This window comes from Procambarus clarkii, chromosome 44 (assembly GCF_040958095.1).
Source record: "Procambarus clarkii isolate CNS0578487 chromosome 44, FALCON_Pclarkii_2.0, whole genome shotgun sequence".
In the NCBI taxonomy this organism is placed as follows: Eukaryota; Metazoa; Arthropoda; class Malacostraca; order Decapoda; family Cambaridae; genus Procambarus; species Procambarus clarkii.
In genome coordinates this window covers 9,974,029-9,997,175 of record NC_091193.1, presented here as the reverse complement: position 1 = coordinate 9,997,175, position 23,147 = coordinate 9,974,029, and the positions used below count along the sequence as shown (strand labels likewise).

Sequence of the window (23,147 nt, the reverse complement as noted above, 5' to 3'; positions counted from 1 at the left end):
CTCTCTCAGTAAATCCGTTGAAATTTGTCTCGTATGGCAGATCCAGGGTGGCGGTCATCTTGTTTGTTGATTTGTCTGCTTCAGTGTGACATGCCTCCCATAAACCTTCCCAAATTTGTATACAGTGTCTTCTTTCAGACAGTCGCTACTCTACCTTCTATAACTTGATCATGGAATGCTTAAAATAGTAGGGACACTACTTGCTGTGTGCACGATTACCTAAGTGTAGTTACAGGATGAGAGCTGTACTTGTGGTGTCCCATCTTTTCAGCCATCTTTATTATATGGTTTAATGCTTTGAAACTACTGATGGTTTTGGCCCCCACCACCTCACTTGTTCCAGCCATCTACTTTCTATTTGCGAAAGTGAAATTTCTTATACTGTACTTGTATTTTTCAGCAGTTTTCTTTAGTTAGCTTAAATCTGTGACCTATTGTTCTTAAAGTTTCAAGTCTCTGGAATTCTTCCTGATCGATTTTGTCGATTCCCGTTACTATTTTGTTGATGGTGAACATATTGCCTCTTTTTCTTCTATCTTCTAGTTTGGCATATTTAATGCCTCTAACCTCTCCTCATAGCTGTTGTCTTTCAGTTCCAGTAGCCATTTAGTTTCATGTCTTTGCACCTTTCCCAGTTTGTTGATGTTCCTCTTTAGGTATGAACATCATACAACCACTACATATTCCAACTTTGGTCTCACTAATGTCGTGAACAATTTCATTAGTATTTCACCATCCATGTATTTAAAAGCAATTCTGAAATTGGAAAGTGTAGCATAGGCTCCTTGCACAGTGTGTTTTTTGTGTGCTCCTCGGGTGACAGTTTTCTATTTAGAACCACTCCTAGATTTCTTTGTGTCAGTTTTTTAATTCCTTTCCATATATTTTGTATGTTGTGTGTGGTCTATTTTCTCCTTTTCACATTCTTGGAATTTGTGTGTGTGTGTATTTTTCTAAATGTTTAGCATAAGTCAGACTTTTATGTAATTGTAATTCCCTTGTAATCCTTTGTTTGAGAGATTCTGTCATTGTGTTGGATTATAGCTTGCTAGTGGGGAGGCTTCTTACAAACCCTTATTTAAATATTTTTACTTCAAAAGCTTACTAATATTAAAGATTTAAAAATCAGACAAAGTAGTCCCATTTATTTAGCTATCCTATGAATTAATTTAAATATATCTCCATGCAATGCCTGATTTTACATATTTTCATAAAACATTTTGAATCTTCCTAACCTGCAATATTAGAATAATTCTTCTTCTGTTCTTTCAGTAAGCTGGAAACCAATGGTTTCCATTCACATAATTATTCTGTTTCTTTCAGCCCAAATTTAGATCTCTCCCTCATAATCTGGGCATTTGGTGAACTAGACCGTGTAATTGTCATATGGGTTTGCATGTTCACATGCACGTCAGTCCTGGTCTACATGAGCTTCCACCATTGGGCACACTTCAGACATAATATGCCAAGTATGTAATATATATCTGTAATAGAGAATGTCTATATACTCAGTTGTGCATACAGGGGTTGAGCTTTGGCTCTTTAGTCCTGCCACTTGACTGTCAATCAGCTGGTGTACAGGTTCCTGAGCTTATGGGCCCTTATCATGTCTATATGTGTGTGTCTTTGTCAAAGGCTGGAGGCAAGATGCATAGGGCTAGCCTTATCCAACTTTCACACATCAATTATGTGGGGTAGGGGAATGTCATAGTCATGTCAATGTCAGTCAGGTTCGGCCCAAGTGAAATGTTTTAAGAAATATTGGCATTTATAGATCCCTGCATACCTATTTTCATGGAGTCAGATCTGAAATATTTGTTGTATTTCCCATACAGTTGTTTCAGTGCTGCTTAATATAATTTCCATGATATTGTAAGGGAAAGAGGGGAGGGACAAAAGGGAAGACTAAAGGAAAGGGAGACAGGGCAAAAAGGGAGAAGATAGAAAAATGGGGGAAGATGGGGAAAGGGTGGAAAGAATGTAAAGATTGGAAATTTAAAGCCTTTTATAAATTCAACCTGTTCTCTTACCAATAATGTCGTTGTTCGCTTGTACTGTACTGTATATGCTACAGCCAAAAATTGCCGTAATCCAAAATGGAAATTTATTTTCCAAATTAAATTGACCCAAAACAGCAAGTTTTGGGTCCTCTGGTAGGTTAGAAGGGTAGCAAGTTCTTCTAAGGTTTCAAAACATCATAAAAACTGTTAATTTAAAGTGTCCTTTCTTAACCTAACAGACTATAGTGGGCCAGCCAGAGGCTTAGGGCCCGTGCAGGAATATCCCTGCCAAAAAAAAAAACAAAAAAAAACTAACAGACTAAGCTAGAGGACCCAAAACAGAACAGTACGTCACTTTGGTGAGCCGCTTCCATTTTCTATTATGGCAATTTTTAGCCGTAGTGTGCATTTGAGCGAAAAGCAACGTTATTTGTTAGAGGATGAGTTGTAATGTTTAAGGCTTGGATACAGTGATAAGTAGATTAGTATAGAATATAAAATATATCTAGTCACAAGTTACATATCAATAAAATCCATTGCATTTGCTTTTTGATTTTAAATAATAAACTGAAAATTTTCTTTAAATCTTTTACTTTAACAAAACATGATTTATTTTTTGTCGAATCTCCTTTATTGCTATTTATTCCATGGCCTGCACCCTACAGTTGTATATGATGTAGTTGGAGGGATGCTGTACATCGTTTACCTGTGCCTCTTCCTCTACCTGCCCTTGCAAAGTCTTCTCAACAATGACCTTCCTCCTGCCTCGTCTTTCATTATACTGTGTGAACAGGTAAGATTGTCGGGCCTTTGTGGTTCAATTTGTTTGCTTTTTAATTATCTTTGTTAATAGTTGTAAAACTAACTTCTATAATTATGTTTGTATGATATTTGACTAAGATGCAGCTATTCCAACTGTGCATTTAAGATTAGAATCGTGTCACACATTTTATTAGATAATTATATTGTTTGTCTACATACAGGTTAGAATGTTCATGAAGACTTGGGCGTTTGTAAGAAGTAATCTTAATCGTGCAATCCAATTCAAAAAAGACGATGATGATGTTCAGGGGAAAAGCGTTTGTCCTGATTTTTCGTACTATCTGTATTTCCTCTTTGCACCAACATTGGTTTATAGAGATGAATATCCAAGGTTTGTAAATTCTATTTGTTTGTATTAGTCTGTTGGAAGAATGTGTGTGTGAAAAGATGCAAAGAAATACCAAATGGACTTTATGTAATTATTTATAGTTCTATTTCACAAAGTAGTGTGGATTTTAAATAGTTCATCCTAATTTAACTATTTGTTTTTTTTTACATTATTGTTAATATTGAATAGTATAAATATACTATTATACAACCCATCCTCTTAAAATTATGGTACTTACAGCAACTATTTGGTCGAAAGCATAAAAATTCATAAATAAATAAGCAAAGCATAAATAGATTCCTCTTAGAAATCACACATCCCAGGTGTTTAAAGTGATTGACTACATCCAGAGCGTCACCATTCATATTAATTATTAATTTGACACATTCACTTTTAAGTCTTCTTTTGCATAAATAACAAATTTCAACTAGTTTCCATAAATTGCTATGCCATCTACCTTTGCTACACACACACTTTTCTAAATTGATAAAGACTCTGCACTTTATACACTCTTTTTCACGTACTGTCTCAATGCAACTAGCTGATCTAAATGCCTCTCCCACCACAGAACCCACCTTATTTATCATGCTAAATATTCAATAATACCTGTACTCTATGCCATAGCCTTTTCCCAATAAACTTGGTAAATAAAATTCTTACATTCACCATGTTCTTTATTTATATACAGTGGTATAATTACAGATTTTTTTTCCTCTCAAATCATCTGTCACAGTGCCACTATCTCATGCCTTTTGGTAAATTCTCCACACCCACTCCATTTTCATGTTAGCTTATTGATATTTTTATTGTTTATCTTGCTCAATTTTGTGTACATCTTTGTTACATTTTATTTAAAAGCAAATTACTTTTTATTTTGTTTTGCAGAAACCAAACTTGTGACTGGCAGAAAGTGATTAATGACTTAGGTCAGGTTATTGGTTGCTTGTTTTATACTCACTTTCTGTTTGTGCGATTTTGTGTACCTGTCTTCCAGAAGTTTGGCCAGGAGTCTTTCAATACGGTAAGAGACATATGAGCAAATTGATGTGGTTAATTTGTACTGACCACATTAATTTTATTGACATTGTTTACCTGTTCAAATTATTTCAATTGAACAGTTGTTCAACTAACTATTGTAGTTAGCAAGAAAATACAAGTATAAGAGTAAAAGATACGAGAAGTTTAATTATACAGTACAAAAAAAAAAGATTAAATTAATAAGTTAAAGAGGATACAGTGAGCTTTATTGTAAAGAAGTAAGGTAATATAGCAGGGAGATTAATGAAACAGTAAAGGAGAATTTTGAAGATACACATGGGAGAATATTAAATGAAGAGTTTTATAAGTATGTGGAGAGAGAATTTTGAAAGTAATGGGTGAATATGATGAAAGAGGTTTGAATGTGAACATTATTAGATTTGATAGTGCAATAAGAGTGTAGTTTCATATCATGTAAAAACATTAAGAAAGATTATAAATCATTATATGCCTATATAGGAAGTAAAACCAAGACAAAATATTCTGTAGAACCCCTTAAAAGATGAGACCAACCAAGGTATATTTGACAATTAAAAGGCAAATGTTCATACTAGAAAGTTCTAGTTCAATGCAATAGTCATAGTAGAAAGTACATATTAGAAAGAAAGAATACTACAGCAATGTTCATATTAGAAGGATTTGGCAACATCCAAGCACCCACATAAGCATTAGAAGAGAATGAATTAAGGGATAACAGTGCACATCGCAACTATCAAATCAAAGACACTACCATGCGGCAAGTGGATTGATGAAAAACAGGACTTAGGAGCCAGGATCTACCAGTCATTGAAAGCTGTGCAAATGGGAGCTGTAGTGAAAAATAGCCAAGGAAACTATAAATAATCAAAGGAACCATTGACTTCAGGGAAAACAGTGATTATTAAATTGTACATGTCTGATGCACCCCTGTAAGGACTACTGTATCCAAGCATGGAAACAGTCTTCAAAAGTACAGTTAATACCTGCTTTGGAGAAAGTTCAACACAAAGCAACAAAAATCATTCCAGAACTAAATCGACTCTTGTACCAGGAATGGTTGAAGGCCACAGGGCTAGCAATATTGCAAACTGGACATAATAGGACTGATCTCATCAAGACCTTTAAAATACTGAACAAATTGGAGGATATTAATCCAGACCACATCCTTAAAAGGTCAAATGTAATGAATTCAAGGGCCATTGCTGTTTCTAATTTATATAAATGATCTTGCAGGAGTGAGCTCGTATATGTTGATGTTTGCAGATGATGCAAAGGTAATGAAGAGAGTAAGAACTGAAGAGGCTGCAAGGAGACCTTATCAAACTTCAGGAGTGGGCAGATAAATTACTGCTAGAGTTCAATTCAAATAAGTGCAAAGTAGTGAAAATTGGTAGGGGGAGACAGGTATATAGGAGACCTGTACTTAACTATACCATGAAAGCAATTACAAGAAATAATAAAAGAAAAAGACCTGGTGGTAGACATAATCCTGACACTAACACCAGAAGCTCATGTGAACAGGATAACAACAACATATGAGAAATTAGCAAACATAAGAATGTAATTTAAGAATCTAAACAAGGAGGCTTTAAAGTCCATACACGATGCCTATGAAAGGCCATCACTTGAGTATACAGCTCCAGCATGAAACTCATACCTTTTGAAGCATGAATAGAAACTTGAGAGAGTTCAGAGGTTTGCAGCTAGATTAGTACCATGCTAATCTAGCATGATACTAATGGAACCTGTCCTCAGGCCTCACCTGAAAACAGGTTCCCTCAACTTGTCTCTGGCTTGTGTAGTCTAGGAATTCTACCTTCAATGCTTCTCTTCAAATGCACAAAAAAATCACATTAATGTAATGTATCGATGAGAAAAGCAGTAGGAGCGATGAGGATGATTCAAACCTATGCTCTAAGTACTCCCAAGCAAATGCCTTGGACAACTACACCATGACATGGTAAAAGCATTTCAACCGGGGATTCAACTGTATCCTCTAGGGTTCCTAGGGCTTCCATTGAAGCTGGAAATCAGAGTTTCATATGCCCCCATGTACTATGGCTTGTGCATGGGGGCATTGTATAAAACAAATTAACTATAGAATTTGGTTTTAAATATGCTAGGTGGCTTTCATAAGGCCCAACTATGTCTCGTAATGTTGCCTCCATTTATGAACTGTGTCCCAACATCTTAAGCAAAACACATATCCCTTGTTTCAGCAAACTCTTATTCATTGAATTGGGCAAGTAAATTTGGTGTGGAAAGTGAGTTTCAACCAGAGATTTGCAGAATTAAGGTTCATTGAAACAAATTTCCTGTGTAATATATTTTTGTTTCCAGTACTGTATTTTTAAGTAATACGTGTAATGTTAAATAATTGGTTTACTAACTAATACACTTACAGACAAATCTCATGGTGGCTGTGTTCTCCTGCATGTTCCCGGGATCTCTCGTTCTCCTCTGCGGGTTCTTTTCCATCCTTCATGCCTGGCTGAATGCTTTTGCCGAGATGATGCGTTTTGCTGACAGAATGTTCTATAAGGTAAATTGTAACATTTTACATTAATTATTTCTAGAGAGTTTACAGATCGATTCTTTTCCTTAAACTTAGGCTTTTCTAAGGTTAAATTTATATTGATTAGAGTTGAATAGGAGTTTTGTAATAAATATTCACTATTGTATATACCATTTGCTGATTTAATATTAGTTATTAATATTGGGGCGCTGGCGAGAAACAATGGGCAGAGTTTCTTTCACCCTATGCCCCTGTTACCTAGCAGTAAAATAGGTACCTGGGTGTTAGTCAGCTGTCACGGGCTGCTTCCTGGGGGTGGAGGCCTGGTTGAGGACCGGGCCGCGGGGACACTAAAAGCCCCGAAACCATCTCAAGATATAACCTCAAGATAGTTCTAACATGACATGTTAGGTACTAATAAATGTAGTTTATTATTTGTTTAATATTAGTTTATTATTAGTATATTATTCCACAAGAAGATCATCTGCTGGGTTCTGGGGGTTTGCTTCTGTTGTTCATGTCCAGGGAGTATAGAACATCCTAACCTATGGTCTGTCTCGGTTCCACCCCATCTTTACAGAGTGGACCGTCAATACTGCCTCCTTTCTGTGGCTTTGCTAGACATTCGAGTGCCCAGTTTTGAACCTCTTCACATTGGCTTAGTCTTGGCTGCTTCCTCTTTACGTAGTGTCATTCCCTGACTGCGAGGCCCTCACAGTAGATGCCTTTCAGTTGAACTGGTCGAGGTGGGGATTCCTGTACCTCTTCTCCCTGGTCTGGCTGCTTTTCCGGATCCTGGCGCGTTTGTGGAGTCCTCCAGGGAGAGGGTGATTCTTATGGCTTGCTGGTATCTAGCCCAGCCTAGGTTTCATGTGCAGCTTGCTAGATGTCCAAACCTAGTTGTTTTCCTGCAAATCAGCCGCTTTCGGATGGTAGGCCCAGTGATGTACTTCCCTGGTTTGACCTCCTTAGCACCACCCGTCTGGGGTTTCTGACACATCTATCTTCATCTTTTTGGTGATTGGTGGCTGGTTTGATGTTACCCCACCTGCAGCCCTCCTCCAGGCAGCAGTAAGAGGTTTTGTGCTGTGCATTCTGCCACTTTCTGTCCCTTCATTGTCTTTTGGTGTCGGGGCAGGTTGTTCTTTTCTTGATCGTCATTTCGAGCCATATACTGTCACTTCGTATCGTGCGGCGTTGGCTGTGCCTCTACAACTTATGTTCCGGGTTGATACCAGCTCGGCCCCATTTTGCAAGCTTTCTCATGCACTGTTTCACCTCCAGCCTGCTCATGCACCATCTAAGCTCACTGGGTCTTTGGGCCGTGTTCATTTCTTCCTTTCGTTGGCACGTTTTACTGTGTTCCCATTGGTTCAGGATTGTATTCTTAAGGCATTGTTTTTAATTTCTCTTGCTCCTAGTTGTTGTTGAGTGGGTGTGCCTTGTGCTCTCTTTTGGCCTGGAGGTTTTTGTTCATTTGGCTCTGGGGGGGCTAGTTTGTGTGTTTGCAGCTGACTCCTCCTTTTCTGGTGAAGAACAAGTCAGTTGACTTCCGGTGGGGTTAGTTGGTTGTTGATGCTTGGTTGGTTCGGCAGGGAATTCAATACGTGTTGTGTCTGGTGGCGGCTCTTTACTGCTACCTTTGTCCCAGTGCTTCTGCTTCAATGGATTCATTGTAGGTTGATCTAGTTTTCCTGGTTCCCTCTTCCAGGGATCATGTTTCTCAGGTTGTCCACAGTGTTATCAAGTCAAGCCAGCCTGCAGTCTACCCTTGTGCCTATAGCATACCCTCATAGGTATGCCGCTGTCAGCTGTTTCTGCCAATATGTCGTGGGCCGATATTCGGGCACAGGGATTTTGGTGGTCGAAAAGGGTCCTGGCGACCAGGTATCTTGTTAATGTTCGCAATTCTTGTTGGCCTTGTGTGAGGCCTTGGGTTTTGTGTCATGGCCGGGGGTCTCGTCTTCATTTTGATACTTGCTGTGTTCCCTCATCCCTGGTAAGGGCCCTTTTTCTTTCCTTCTATGTGGATAGATAGCATCAGGGTCACAAGGGGATCCACCCCCAGATAACCAGTGTTGAATATAATGAAACTCCAATTTCTTGGTGAGCCCCAATGGCTCTCTGCCACCCACCCTCCCTCAGAGAGTCTAGGGTGTTTCCATCATCATAGAACTGAGGGTGGAGCTGCCGGCTGACCCTGGCTGCCTTCCCCCTACCCTTCTAAACGAGGGGGAAAGGTGGGGCAAAGAAGCTTGAACTAGTTTTGTGAATTTTCAATCTTTTGTTAACATTGTTGGTGGAGTTTATTTGGCAGTTTGGAGGCAGCAGTCTTGTTTCAAATCAGCAGTGACCTCTTTTGTTGCACTGTTTTTCTGGGTGCCTTCTCTAGTGGGTGGCAGGCATGAATAACTTCATAGAAATGTTATCATAAGTGCCACTGCTCCCTGCACCTCTAGAGGGGGCCAGGTTCTGGCTCGTGGTCCCCAGTAGGCCTGCAACAGATGGCATCTAGTAGTCTGGCACTGTATCAGCATAGTAGCTTCAGGGTGCCACTGGGGCTCACCCAGTGTTTCATTACATTCAATACTGTTTTTTTTTTTGGCACCATTTAGTCTTAGATTGCCTGGCTGGTCCCAGCTACACAAGTCAAGAACACCTTCATCTACATTTACTTTCACTTAATTTCTGCTCCCAGTCTGCTACATGACAGTTATTCCATGGTGTGAAGAATACATGTTCTAGTTAAAGTGTGTTATAAGTAATAATAAATATATATATAATAAATAAATAAATAAATAGATATATAAATCTCAGTGTGATATTTTTTCCACTGTAAGGTGAGCATTTTTTGTAGTGTGGACAGGATCTTTTAATTATATATTTGTATTAAGATACCATACTTTGATTTTCGGCTAAATTAATCATAATTTTTTATAAGTTATTTTCCTTTTAGGACTGGTGGAACTCAACATCATATGCTCGATTTTACCGCACCTGGAACTGTGTAGTGCACGATTGGCTGTATGAGTATGTATATAGGGATATCGTTGCATTGCAGGTGAGCTACATTACAGTATTAAATATTCACTCCCTCAGTCTCTATACCTCTGTTTCTCTGCATCAATCTCTCTCTCTCCCTCCGCGAGAGAGAGAGAGAGAGAGAGAGAGCGCGCGAGAGAGAGAGAGAGAGAGCGCGCGCGAGAGAGAGAGAGAGAGAGCGCGCGCGAGAGAGAGAGAGAGAGAGCGCGCGCGAGAGAGAGAGAGAGAGAGCGCGAGAGAGAGAGAGAGAGAGAGAGCGAGAGAGAGAGAAAGAGAGAGAGAGAGCGCGAGAGAGAGAGAGAGAGAGCGCGAGAGAGAGAGAGAGAGAGAGCGCGAGAGAGAGAGAGAGCGCGAGAGAGAGAGAGCGCGAGAGAGAGAGAGAGAGAGCGAGAGAGAGAGAGAGAGAGCGCGAGAGAGAGAGAGAGAGAGCGCGAGAGAGAGAGAGAGAGAGCGCGAGAGAGAGAGAGAGAGAGAGCGCGAGAGAGAGAGAGAGAGAGAGAGAGAGCGCGAGAGAGAGCGAGCGCGCGCGAGAGAGAGAGCGAGAGAGAGCGAGCGCGAGAGAGAGCGAGAGAGCGAGCGCGAGAGAGAGCGAGAGAGCGAGCGCGAGAGAGAGCGAGAGAGCGAGCGCGAGAGAGCGAGCGCGAGAGAGAGCGAGAGAGCGAGCGCGAGAGAGAGCGAGCGCGAGAGAGAGCGAGAGAGCGAGCGCGCCCGAGAGCGAGCGAGCGCGAGAGCGAGCGAGCGCGAGAGCGAGCGAGCGCGAGAGCGAGCGAGCGCGAGAGCGAGCGAGCGCGAGAGAGAGCGAGCGAGCGCGAGAGAGAGCGAGCGAGCGCGAGAGAGAGCGAGCGAGCGCGAGAGAGAGCGAGCGAGCGCGAGAGAGAGCGAGCGAGCGCGAGAGAGAGCGAGCGAGCGCGAGAGAGAGCGAGCGAGCGCGAGAGAGAGCGAGCGAGCGCGAGAGAGAGCGAGCGAGCGCGAGAGAGAGCGAGCGAGCGCGAGAGAGAGCGAGCGAGCGCGAGAGAGAGAGCGCGCGCGCGCGAGAGAGAGAGAGAGAGAGAGAGAGAGCTCGCGCTCTCTCTGTGTGTGTGTGTCGTTCGCTCGCTCGCACGCACGCACGCATGCATTCACTTTCTTGCCCACTCACTCATTCATCATATTGAATATCATTGAATGATATTCAATTGACCATGTCTTTACCTTATTCCCTTCTGTTTTTACTTGTTTCTTTCCTTCTACTTTCCCCATTTACTGGATAATAATAAATATAATTATTCTAAAAAATATAATTAGATATACACTGGCTTCCTGTAAGAATGGTTATTAATACATTAGCTGTGCCTTTAGACTACAAACTCCGAATATCATATTTAATTATTCATTATTGTTTATTAATCTGAAAGAATATTAAATACAGTAATTATACATTTACAATAAATTAAATGAATATTCTTTAGTACAATATTCCCAAACAAATATAGTCAAGACTCTTGGATCTAATGCTAGATGTTAAGCAAGTACAGTACATTACAGTGAACCCTTTTCCACCCTGTCCAAAGAATGGCTGGTTTTGGTACCCTGAAGCATCTAATATCATCAAATTATTGTTAAATTGCTTGTACTTTTTTTTTTTTTTATACCATCTTTGTCATTTTCCCCATACATCCTTGTCCTTTTAGAGAAAGCATGGTGAAGGTTGTGCACGGCTTCGGTGTTTCCCAATGCTGGTGGTCTTTTTCATATCATCGGTGGTGCATGAATACATCTTGGCCTTTGCATTTAGGTTTTTTTTTCCTGTCCTTCTCATCATGTTCGGAGGCTTTGGAGGTAACACAATATATTTACAGTAGAACTTTTTTGTTGTATGCAGTGTTTGATAATCATATTAAATAATATTCAAAATGGAGCACTTCATGTACTTAATGAAGTGCTCTTTTTCAGGGCTAGTACCTTGATTACTCCTGTAGCCATAGCTCATGTGGTCAAACCAGGACACCGTTTATCAGCCGACTTTGAGACTTAACACCTCAGGCTGACAAATATATGAAAATATATTTCTAATGGCAATGAAATGTAATTGTTAATGGGAGACAGTGGAATTATGTCTTAATCAACCACCCACTGACTGACTTACTATAATAATGTACAAAAGAAACATTCCACACTCAACATCCCTTGAAATCTATACTTAATACCATAGGAGCTTCTACTGTTTTTTTCCAAACTACTTTCAACCAAATATAACTACACATCACACCACTAGATGTCAACATCAATCGCCACAACTGGATCGGAGGAGCTCCACTTAATCGGAGCTGCCACCCTAACATGCAGGAGAAAGTAGGAAAAAAAGAGGTGAACTTGAAAAGAGTAGAATATTTAATATTCTGGTACTCATTGTTCCATTTTTGAGCTAAGGTTACTTGGCTGTTCATAGCCACACTAACAAGGCAGAGCATGTGGTGCAGACAGAAATAAACAAACCAAGCAGGAACCAGTACTAATCCACAACAGAGGGGGAAGAAAGTAGCTAAAGTTGCACATCTGGGACAAGAATCCCAGAAAACGGGTCAAGGTATGGAGCTGCTTGATAAGATTGTCCATCATGGAGGTCAAGTAAATAACAAACAGGTATCACATCCTCCAATGGACGTGTCACCTGAGGAAGATTGTAATGATCAAAGGCATGAGCCAATCAAAGAATGGGTGAAGAGAATTAATCTATAGTGGATGCCAGGTATTAAGTGAGAGTTGCTGGCTTCTTTGCCTGTTATAGTGATTAGTGCTGATATTTTATGACAATAATTTTCTTTGGTTTGTTATTGTTTCCAAATGTTAGGACAGGTTGTTAAGTGTGGAGTTTTATTTTTTTATTAGTTTACAGAGATTGGATGAATAATAGTTTAATTGAGATACTGGACTTTCCATGGTCTTTCAAATACATAACACTTTTTTAAATGGTCATGATGGGATTTTAAGTAAATAATTACAATAAGAAAGTGTCAATCTTGGAAGGCTGTGTAGCACTGTCTGTGTTACAGGATATTCAAAAGTTCTTAGATATCATTCAAGATGCCAATATGAGAGCAGGAAAACACAAGACAAGTGATGTCAAAGGAATCAGCTTCACTGAGGCGTTTATAAAGATATGACTAAGAAATCGTAGAAATGGTGGGATGTTAAGTCTTACAGAGCCTAAAAGTACGGTAAATAGTGTCCTGGGTGGACCATATAGATTTGGTTTTGGAGCCACCGAGGGGTCTTAGTTCAGGAAGAAATGTAAGCTTTTTGGGTGTTGAGGAAATTATAGTACTGTATAATGATTACTAATTCCTATAGATCTTGGTTGAAGGAAGTACAGAGAGGAAGTCTCGCCTTAACTCTTGAACAGTGGCTATGGTCATACCTGCCTGTGTAAAAAAAAATTATTATAGATTTTTCATTATAATTTATTAATTTGGATGGAAGATGTAAGAAAAACATGAAAATAAGTAAATATTTATCATTTCACTGGGTAGAGGTGCTGTGGAAGGTCGTGTGGTAGATGTGTCTGGCGCCTGTCAACACCCGTTCCCCGGCTGCCTTAATTAACCTAAATTAGCTTAGTACTGTGCATTTACTCTGAAAACAGATTAAAGCTCTAAAAACATGCAAAACTATCAAGTAGGGGATTAATGGTATGTTTCAGAGAGAAGGAATATATTCATTGCAATGTCTGTCAAAGAATTAGTTTAGCGTTATGAATAAGCCAGAGCAAATAAGCAAATTTTAGTAAAACTACAATGTGTACATTATGCAAGAGATACTGTAGCTGTATTATTTTGTATAACTTCCACATTTATTTTTGTTTGTCCGTTGGACTGAATTGTACTAGTGTGTGTGTGTGTGTGTCTGACAACTTCAATTAATTTTTACTAAAGTAATTGAAAGAATTACTGTAATATGATTTTTATGAATAATAAATACCTGTAAATACATATCTGAATAGTGGCAAGTATATTGAAATACCAAGATTATTATTGTAGTGAATTACTGTAATTGTTAAAATCGTTACCAAAATTTGAGAATAGATCAAATAGCCTCTTGGTTGCAAATTTCATCAAAGTGGAGAGGGTATTCCCTTGGTAGGGAATTATCCCTACCCAGTGAGATAAACCCTTTTTCTATAATAGAACATGGAAAATATTAAGAATTACTGTAAAAATATAAAGAAATGGAAATTCATAGGAAATAAAACAAAATAAAACGTACTACTAGTCTCTTTGGCTGCAGTAATTGATGGAAAGGTAGCCTAAAGTTGTATTGAATAATATTCAGAGTGTCTTCAAATTTACTTTTGGATTTAGATGCATTTTTGATATAGTAAATATGTTGGCATATGTAAATATTGTTTGTAATGTGACCCGCTCGCCCCAAAACGCACACAAACCCTAAGCCCCTAGATCACGGGTAGGTCTTGGACTACCTCCTACCCTCCTGTCCGGCAGCACGTTGCAACTATCACATCACTAACAGCTTACATGCAGTTTCCACTTTTAATCATTAATAATTCTGAGCTTTACTAAATTACAGCTTTAATAATCAAGCAAACTATCTGAGAAGTATATCTGTACTGTGGCACAATTCAAATAAGCCTGTCTGCCATGCCTGATTTTACAAAAATATTTTATGAAATTTTTTTCAAATTACACAATTCCTACGCTTCTATTTTAAACATTTATGAATTCATAATTTTACATTTATTATGATTATATTTACTGTATAATGCTTATGTATTTGTTTATGATGCTCATGTTATAAATTTAGTGTCGAAGTATTTTGCTACACAATCACATTACACTTATATTATTACTAACTCAGTTTTTCTTTATTTACAGTTGCCTTTATGTTTGTAAACAGTAAGGCTCGTCAATTCAACATCTTCCTCTGGGTTACTCTTATATTTGGCACTGGCATTTTAATGTGCTTGTACAGCATGGAGTGGTATGCCCGTATCAATTGTCCACCTGTTTATGTAAGTTGAGATTTTATATTATTGAAAATGTGTTATGTATTCAATATTTTTACTTACACACTGCTGTATGTGCTAGTGAGTACAGAGCCAGTACAGAGTACTGGCTCTTGGGCATTCTTTTTAATTTTCAGGTACCCGATTCAACTTTACTCATAATTTTCTGTCATAACTACTTTTAACCCTCATCTTCCATGGTTGCACTCATGCATGTAGAAAAAGAAGTCGCCCCATTAAGACACCAGGCAGCTTACATCAGTCAAGCTCTCCTGAATTCTGACAAGCTGGCTCATGTTGACTTCTGCACTCGCTCCCTTTCCTGTATTGATATTTCTCTTTGCTCATTCTCCATTTATATAGATCTGTCGTGAAGGGTCATAGCACCAATCCTAGCTTCACGTTTTCTATATCTAAGACTTGTGCTATGACTTACTTGGAAACAGATTGTTCTTTGTGCCCCCCATTGTCTTTCTATGGTAGTGCCCTTCTCTGTAAAGATTCAGCAAAATTTTTTGAGTTGATCTTTGGAACTTTGTTTTTCTTGGTCACCCAATATCTCTTACCTCTGAATCAAATGCTTTAAGGCCCTTACATTTCCTTCGTTCTTGTCCCATATTATACTTTCTAGGGTGCTGATAGATGCACACTATTCTATTTGCACTCCTCTCTCATGCTGTCTCTTATGGATTATGGCTGCCCTACCTACTCCTCTGCCTTGCCTTCGACCTTTTGTTGTCTTGATGTTCTGCACCATGCTGAATTATAACTCTGCTCTGGTGCCTTTTGCTCATTCACTACCCAGAATGTATATTGAAACCAGCATCTTGTCACTACAGGATTGTCGGATTCATTACTGCAATCGCTACCTCGCAAGGTCTCTGCAACATCTTCATTCTCTCTTTTGCTGGCCCTTGGCTGTTGCCCATCCAGTAGGCCTTGTTGCCTTTCACCACCTTCCTATTTCTATAAGGATGTCTTGCTTACAAGCTTTCTTTTCGGTACGTGTTTGCAATGTCTCATGTGTCGTTTCATTTTTGCCCCATGGAGTATCCCACATACTAAATTTTGCAAGGTTTTGACCCCACATGATAAAGGCTTCTACTCCTCTTATTGTTATGAAGCACGTTTTCCTTGAAAATTTTTTCTTTGCGCTCAAATTTTGTTGCCCTCTTCACAGATGAATCTGTCTGCCGATGGTGTTGGATTCTCTATGGTGTTTCCAGAACAAACCTATATGTGCTACCTCCCTCCAGAGGCTAGCATCTTCACAGCTGAACTATGTGCAATTTTGTATGCTCTTTATCAACTGATTTTCCATCGACAACGCTCTTTTTGTCATTGTGGTTGACTCGCAGTGCAGTCATGGCTATGGAATTATTTAATCCTATGCATCCTGTGGTAGTCAAACTCCAATATTGGCTGTTTCTAATCCCTAGCAGATTTAAAACAGTTGAGTTTTCCTGGATTTCCAGCCATATTGGAATTCCATTAGATGAGCGTGTGGACAATGCTGCTAAGGAGGCTATCTGTACTTGTCCTATTTTCCGAGAGGCATTTATTATTCCAGTTTGTACCGAGTAATTTATTCCTCGATTTGAGACCATTGGGAGGGTCATTGGTCTGTGTGCTCTTAAGGGTAGCCTTGGCCTTCCTCCTACCACAATAATCGGTGGTGGGAAACAGCTATGGCGAGGTTACGTATTGGCCATACACACTTAACTTATGGGCACTTAATAGAATGCTGCCTTGCTGCTTATTGTGTGAATTGTACTGTCCCCTTTACAGTTGTGCATCTTCTCGTTAAATGTCCTAATTTTCAGAACGTTTGTGTCTTACATTCCAACTGTCCCATGATAGAATCCTTGGTTAATCTGATACCTTTGATATCGCTCGCTTTATGTGCTTTTGTTCTCCTATTGGCATCCTCGGTAATATTTAGCACCTTTTGAATGTCTAGCAACACTTATGGCGCTACATAGTCTCCCTGGCTTAGACTATGTAGCGTATTCTTTTGATAATTAGCTTTCTTACTTACACTTCCCACTGTTATTTAGTCATATCTTCTTTTGTCCACATAACTCTCCTGTTATATATCAAATATTGTACACATATTTATAGTGATAATATGCAAATGTACATACAATTTTCTGAAACAAAAAAAAAAAAAAATAAGTATCCTGAGAGTAGATATTAACACATTTTCTTTATGTAATCACAATATACCTACTGCTATATGAGTGGAAATAACAATGACTAATTTAAAATTATTTTTTGTTTCAGGAGGGCTTTCTTGACTATCTTGTACCACGAAGCTTAGCTTGTGAATTTTCATCCGTTGAATAGGAAACAGTATAATTATTTTGCATTAAAATTAATTGCAATGTGTTAGTTAAAATTTCCTGAATAGACCCAATCAGGTAGTGTCACAAGTTTGTATGATATGCAGCTGTACAAGTGTATAGCTGCATATATTATATTTTGTATAACCTTTTATCCAAACTAATCCTAAATAAATATTTTTTTAAAGCATGAAAGAATTTGTAAAACTTAAGTATTTGGTATTTTGGTACTGTATTACCAAAATTTGCAATTAAATGTTAACATAAATACCTTTATATGTCAAGCAAAAGCATTGATGTATAGACTCCAAAACTGAGACATTCTAAAGCAGTTTTGTTTTGTTTTCATTAAATAATATAGAAAACGTAGTGAATCTAAAACGAAATAAGATCTTCACTACTTTCAAAGTGACCTTATTAATGCAAACTACATATTTTTATGTCAGCAGTAAGAAAATGCATTTAAATTACAGTACGTATTTATGTATATACAGTAGTATATAAACCTTAAAAAATATTCTGCCGATAGTCTTCCTTCTTTCCAATCGGACAGAATTTATTATAAATTTCTATTCTGTACTATATGTGACTTTGAATTTTGTGTGTGCAACATTATATGTTCAGTATCACCCATGCACCAATATGCTCACCAGCATCAGTTCGTTGTGAAATGTGAAGTTACATCTTGTACTGTAATGTGGAAAGCGTTATTTATGGTGATATGGTGTCGAGACATTTTCTTTAAGATTCTCTTTTGAGAATCTTTTCTTTAAGATTCGCGTAATAAATCAGGCAATGTTGTTTGCAATTCAATGATGAAAGGCTTTTTAATGTGCATATTTGGGCTAAATGACATCATATAATACTTTATGCAATTGGCTCAGAAAACTCTAACTTTAAAGTGGAAGTAAATGTTTGAAAACACTAGTAGAACATTTTACTGAGACTTCTTGGTTATTTAGTGTGAAGCAATCTTGTTTTTGTTTTACAAAGTTAGTTATTATTATAGCTTACCAAATTTTTCTCTTTAGATGTAAAAGTGCTTTTCTCTATTTTTTTTCTTATGTTGGTGATATATTGCAATTCCCACAAGTAATTTCCACCTCATACTTTTTGTTGTTCTTGTCTTACATTTAAAGTTGGTGAATACATACAGTTTGCTGTTTTTGGTTAAATTATATATGGGATTTGTGCAATGTGATTCAGCTTAGAGGAATTATAATATTATCATACATGAATGTGACATTAATTATATAGCATAGATGACTGTATTTTTGTATGGGTAATTTTAAAATGAAGACAGAGATACAACTGAAGTCTTACCTTTAAAACACATTGCAGGTAACAATGACATCTTAATTGTCCACATTGTCTTCCCATCTCTCACTACACATGCCAGCAGTTCATCAATATAGTTGTTCCTAAGGAAGACTATGGACTTGTCTTCAATTCATTCACTTTAAGTAAATCTTGCATCCACCAAGCTCTTCCTCTAGTAGGACCCAGACAAGCGCATCATTTGATGTAAGATCAAGGCCATAGGGTGAATGCATAAGAATCATAAACCCCCAGGCCTTGGATGGTGTCATCTGTTGCCCTGTGCTGGTTTTGGATAGGGATGATTGTACTACAAGATCCTTTTCCTTAGCGATCCACAATGTCTGCTCCTAATGGCTTTGTTGAACTTTATGAATTTTAAATTTGTCTTTATTGACTAAAGCTCCTCGGGGGTTATAATCGGTCAATGTATCCATGTTCATGCACCAAAAGACTGTCAGCATTTTTTTTTTACTCTGATTTTCATTATACTAGTAATGTGATATTATTTTTATTTCATATACATTATTGTTAGTGATAGTTTATTAAATGATATCGTATCCAGTAGAGAAAGCTTTGACTTTTTTATGATATGTTTACTTAAAATATGACATAATTTGCTTTCAGATGTACAGTTCTTATGTTTATGCTTAGGGAATATTTATATTAAGATAAATGTAATTTAAGAATAGATCTCAGTCGCCTACACTAAGTGTAAGCTTAGTTACTACACCCACAGCAACACAGAGTAGGGACTGATTCATGAAAGCTGCACAAGCATGACAAGAAACCTCTGATTGTATCTACAGTACTACACATATTGTACTTGGGAAATAAGTAATTTATAACAAAAATTAAATATAAAAAAAACAAGGACAGGATTAGTTTCTTTGTAAAGAAAATGAAAAAAAAGCTAAGGTTGTGATAAAGCTGAATAGTGATAATTATGAAACTACAGCATTGTGATGACAGTTTTTCAAATGTTTTCAATCTTTTATTTTATATACATTAAAATTAGCTTTAAGTTGATATAATGTGTTGTGACCTGTTAGCATTACCCCATGATAATGAGATGGAGGCTGAAAGACATACTCAGGATAACTATTCACTTGTATGATATTTTCTATGAGGTTCATGACCATGTTCGTGTTCTGTGATGTAAAAAACTGTTCAAGAATACATTCAGAAGTAATATTTACTTGTCTGAGCTGTACAGTTAACATTCACTGGATGAATGCTGAACTTGCCATGTATACAAAATTGTATTTTTGACAAAGTACAAATATAAAAAGTCATCTTCATCTTTGAGTATTTTTATTTTAACATGGGATGACTCCTGTATATCTCTCCTTGACAGAATATATTCCAGCCCAGCCTCTCGAGTTGTCACAATGTCACACAGATTATGTACTAAATTTTCCAGGTCTAATATAATCCACAAATAGAAAACGTAACAGCCTATAAATCATAGCAGGTCACAGCCTTTGTGACCTGCTATGATTTATAGTACATCATATTTTTAACATGGGTGATTTTTATGTCAAAATACGATGTACTACTCAAGAGGACAGGTTGTATATTCCACCTTGAAACTCTAGATGCAGAAAACAAATGCTTATTACACTGCAATGAATGATTCTAAACTATGCAAATGGCCAGAGGACTCTCAAGTACTAATAAATACGAATAATGCTAGTACTATGTGGGACAATAAAATATGCATGAGATTCTGTATTGTTCAATGAAAGCTGAGGCTAACGAGGGAACTACACCAGTCAGTACCTGGGGCCAGATTCACGAAGCAGTTACACAAGGGCTTACTAACATGTACATCTTTCCTCAATCTTTGATGGTTTTGGTTACATTTATTAAACAGTTTACAAGCATGAAAACTTGCCAATCAACTGTTGTTATTGTTATAAACAGCCTCCTGGTGCTTCGGAGCTCATTAACTGTTTAATAATTGTAAACAAAGCTGCAAAACATTGAGAAAAGATGTACAGGTTTGTAAGTATTTGCATAACTTCTTCGTAAATATAGCCCCTGGAGTTGGGTCAATGCCGAATTAATGAGGTGTGGCTGTAGCTGAGTGAATGTTGAGCTGGCCAGTTACTTAAGTGTTAACACTTATCATTTTGTCATTAGTTGCCTTTTTTTTGGTTGATCTTGACAGAACGACTGCCTAGTTTAACAGGACCTCAGTGTCTGAGGTCCTGTTAAACAGGTAGGTAGAGAACAGGTAGGCATCTATTAACCAAGATAAAGTTTAGCATTGGCAGATCGTTACCCCAGTGTGGTAGCGCCCAGCCAGTGTGCTAAGTGTTGGTTTACAGTACTGTATTCCACATACTGTGTTCTATGCATTATTACTAGAGTATTTTGTTATACTCAGTTCTTGGTCAATGGACCAGTTATATACCCGATTATTAGTGCCTTGGTGACCCACGTTTTATCATGTGTTATTGTGGAATTTCCACAATTTCCATCACTTTTCCAATAGTTAGTTATATATATATATATATATATATATATATATATATATATATATATATATATATATTATATATTTATATATATATATATAATGTCGTACCTAGTAGCCAGAACTCACTTCTCAGCCTACTATTCAAGGCCCGATTTGCCTAATAAGCCAAGTTTTCCTGAATTAATATATTTACTATAATTTTTTTCTTATGAAATTATAAAGCAACCCTTTTCTCTATGTATGAGGTCAATTATTTTTTATTGGAGTTAAAATTAACGTAGATATATGACCGAACCTAACCAACCCTACCTAACCTAACCTATATTTATAGGTAAGGTTAGGTTAGATAGCCAAAAAAAGCTAGGTTAGGTAGGTTAGGTAGACGAAAAAACATTAATTCATGAAAACTTGGCTTATTAGGCAAATCGGGCCTTGAATAGTAGGCTGAGAAGTGCGTTCTGGCTATTAGGTACGACATATATATATATATATATATTTTTTTTTTTTTTTTTTTTTTTTTTTTTGAAACTAGTGTTTCAATATCTTGTCATTTGCTCTATGGATAACAAAACATGGGGCTATTGTAAGTGCAAGATGCAATTGCAGGTCTCCGTGGGAACCCAGGACACCAACATGTGGTGTCCAAGGTGTTAGGCTAAGGCAGAGCCCAAGAGTTAAGTCTCAAGCTGCATTTTTGCAAAGTAAAGGTAGAGTAAAAATTGTATTTAGTTTGTGCCCATCACTGAAGTGAGAAAAGTACTATGGAAAGAGTTGTCATTGTTTGCTCAGTTAGGTACACACTGTGTGCAAGGATAGCTGCAAGTGTTTCATTCAAGGTTAATTACTTTGAGATCTATGTGCCCAAGCACCAATGTATGTCCAATGCATATACACCCTCACGGAACAATGCTGTCAGGAATAAGCGTTCAAGCATCACACACAGGTGCTACAACTGATGCAAATGAGTACTCATAGTGTATGGTAGAATACTTGAATGGATAAAACTGGTTAAAACAAAGAAAACAGTCCTGTTAAATGAGAACGAATATACTGGAGAAATGTGGCGAGTGGGTACCACAGGGGGTCTATTTGGGTGCTAACACTGTCATATTCATCAGAGACATGAGAATATTACAAGCATATCAGATTTGCAGATAACACAAAGATCTATGGTAAAGTGGGAAATGAAAATTATATTTACGCTTTACCTGAGAGCCTATAACACTAGTGGCCTTGACGAGGACAGAAAGCCGGCAGCTTGTCGAAGGCCCATTTGCCTCGGTGATCTTTTCTAGGTGTACTTTAAAAGTTACCAGAGTTTTCGCATTTACGGCTTCAGCGGGTAGGCAGTTCCATGGGTTTAGAACTGGATGAAGTAGCATCTCCTGTTCTCAGTCCTACAGTGTGCCTTGTTGAGCTTAAAACTTTTGCTTCTTGTTTGTGTTTAATCGGACCTTTTAACTAAATTTTCCAGATCAACATCCTCCAAATTATTTGAAGCCTTACGAAGAGTAGGCTTTTACATGAGTTCTGCTTGAACTTTACGAATGATCAGAGGACTGGCAAATGCTTTTTATTATAAAAAAAAAGCAAGACTACATGTGAAGCATAACAACCCATGTCACAGCTACCAAATTAATAACATTATCCTGCAGCAGATTGATAAAGAAGATCTTAGTCAAAATCCACCCATCACTGAAAGTTGCACAACATATAAGAGCAGCAGTAAAAAAAGCTAACCAAACATACCATTGACTTTAAGGAAAAGTATTTGGTGATTCATCTGTATAAAGCTCTGGTGTACCTCCACTTGGATTATTGTATCCAAGCATGGAGACCTCATCTTCAGAAAGCTGCTTTGGAAAAAGTACAACACGGCTGACAAAAGTAATTCCAGAACTAAGTCAACTCTTGTACCAGGAAGGAGGACCTCAGAGCTAACAACACTGCAAACCAGGCCTGACAGGGTGGATCTCATCTAAACCTTTAAAATGCTGAACAATTTGTAGGATGTTAAGACAATGTCTTCAAAAGGTCTGATGTAACACAAATAAGGAGCAACGGTTTCAGCTCAGCATGCCACAATGCATGACAGTAGGAAATACTTTTTTCACCCACAAGGATATAAGCCCATGGAACCGACTACCCACCGAAGCCGTAAATGCCAAAACTGTACAATTTTAAAATCCAGCAGGAAAATATCATCAGGGGAAATAGGGGGACCTTTGACAAGCCGCCGGCTTCCTGTCCTTGTGATGATCGGTGTTACGGCCCTCTCGG

General features: G+C 38.0%; 1 protein-coding gene across 5 annotated transcripts in view; it reads left to right on the top strand.

Annotated features, from left to right (window-relative positions):
* LOC123745246 (sterol O-acyltransferase 1) overlaps window positions 1-19,685 on the top strand; it is a 45,887-nt gene extending 26,202 nt beyond the window's left edge. For 3 of the 5 annotated variants that reach the window (XM_045725568.2, XM_069300642.1, XM_069300641.1), the window contains 9 exons: window positions 1,324-1,469; window positions 2,666-2,793; window positions 2,984-3,153; window positions 4,036-4,171; window positions 6,572-6,709; window positions 9,639-9,743; window positions 11,395-11,542; window positions 14,593-14,729; window positions 17,007-19,685. In XM_045725568.2, the coding sequence (XP_045581524.1) occupies window positions 1,324-1,469; window positions 2,666-2,793; window positions 2,984-3,153; window positions 4,036-4,171; window positions 6,572-6,709; window positions 9,639-9,743; window positions 11,395-11,542; window positions 14,593-14,729; window positions 17,007-17,069 (1,171 nt within the window). In that variant the 3' untranslated portion in view covers window positions 17,070-19,685. The remainder of the gene's footprint in view (window positions 1-1,323; window positions 1,470-2,665; window positions 2,794-2,983; window positions 3,154-4,035; window positions 4,172-6,571; window positions 6,710-9,638; window positions 9,744-11,394; window positions 11,543-14,592; window positions 14,730-17,006) is intronic. The other 2 variants (XR_006771309.2, XR_011222017.1) reach the window with 1 other exon arrangement.
* The last annotated feature ends 3,462 nt before the right edge of the window (window positions 19,686-23,147 follow it).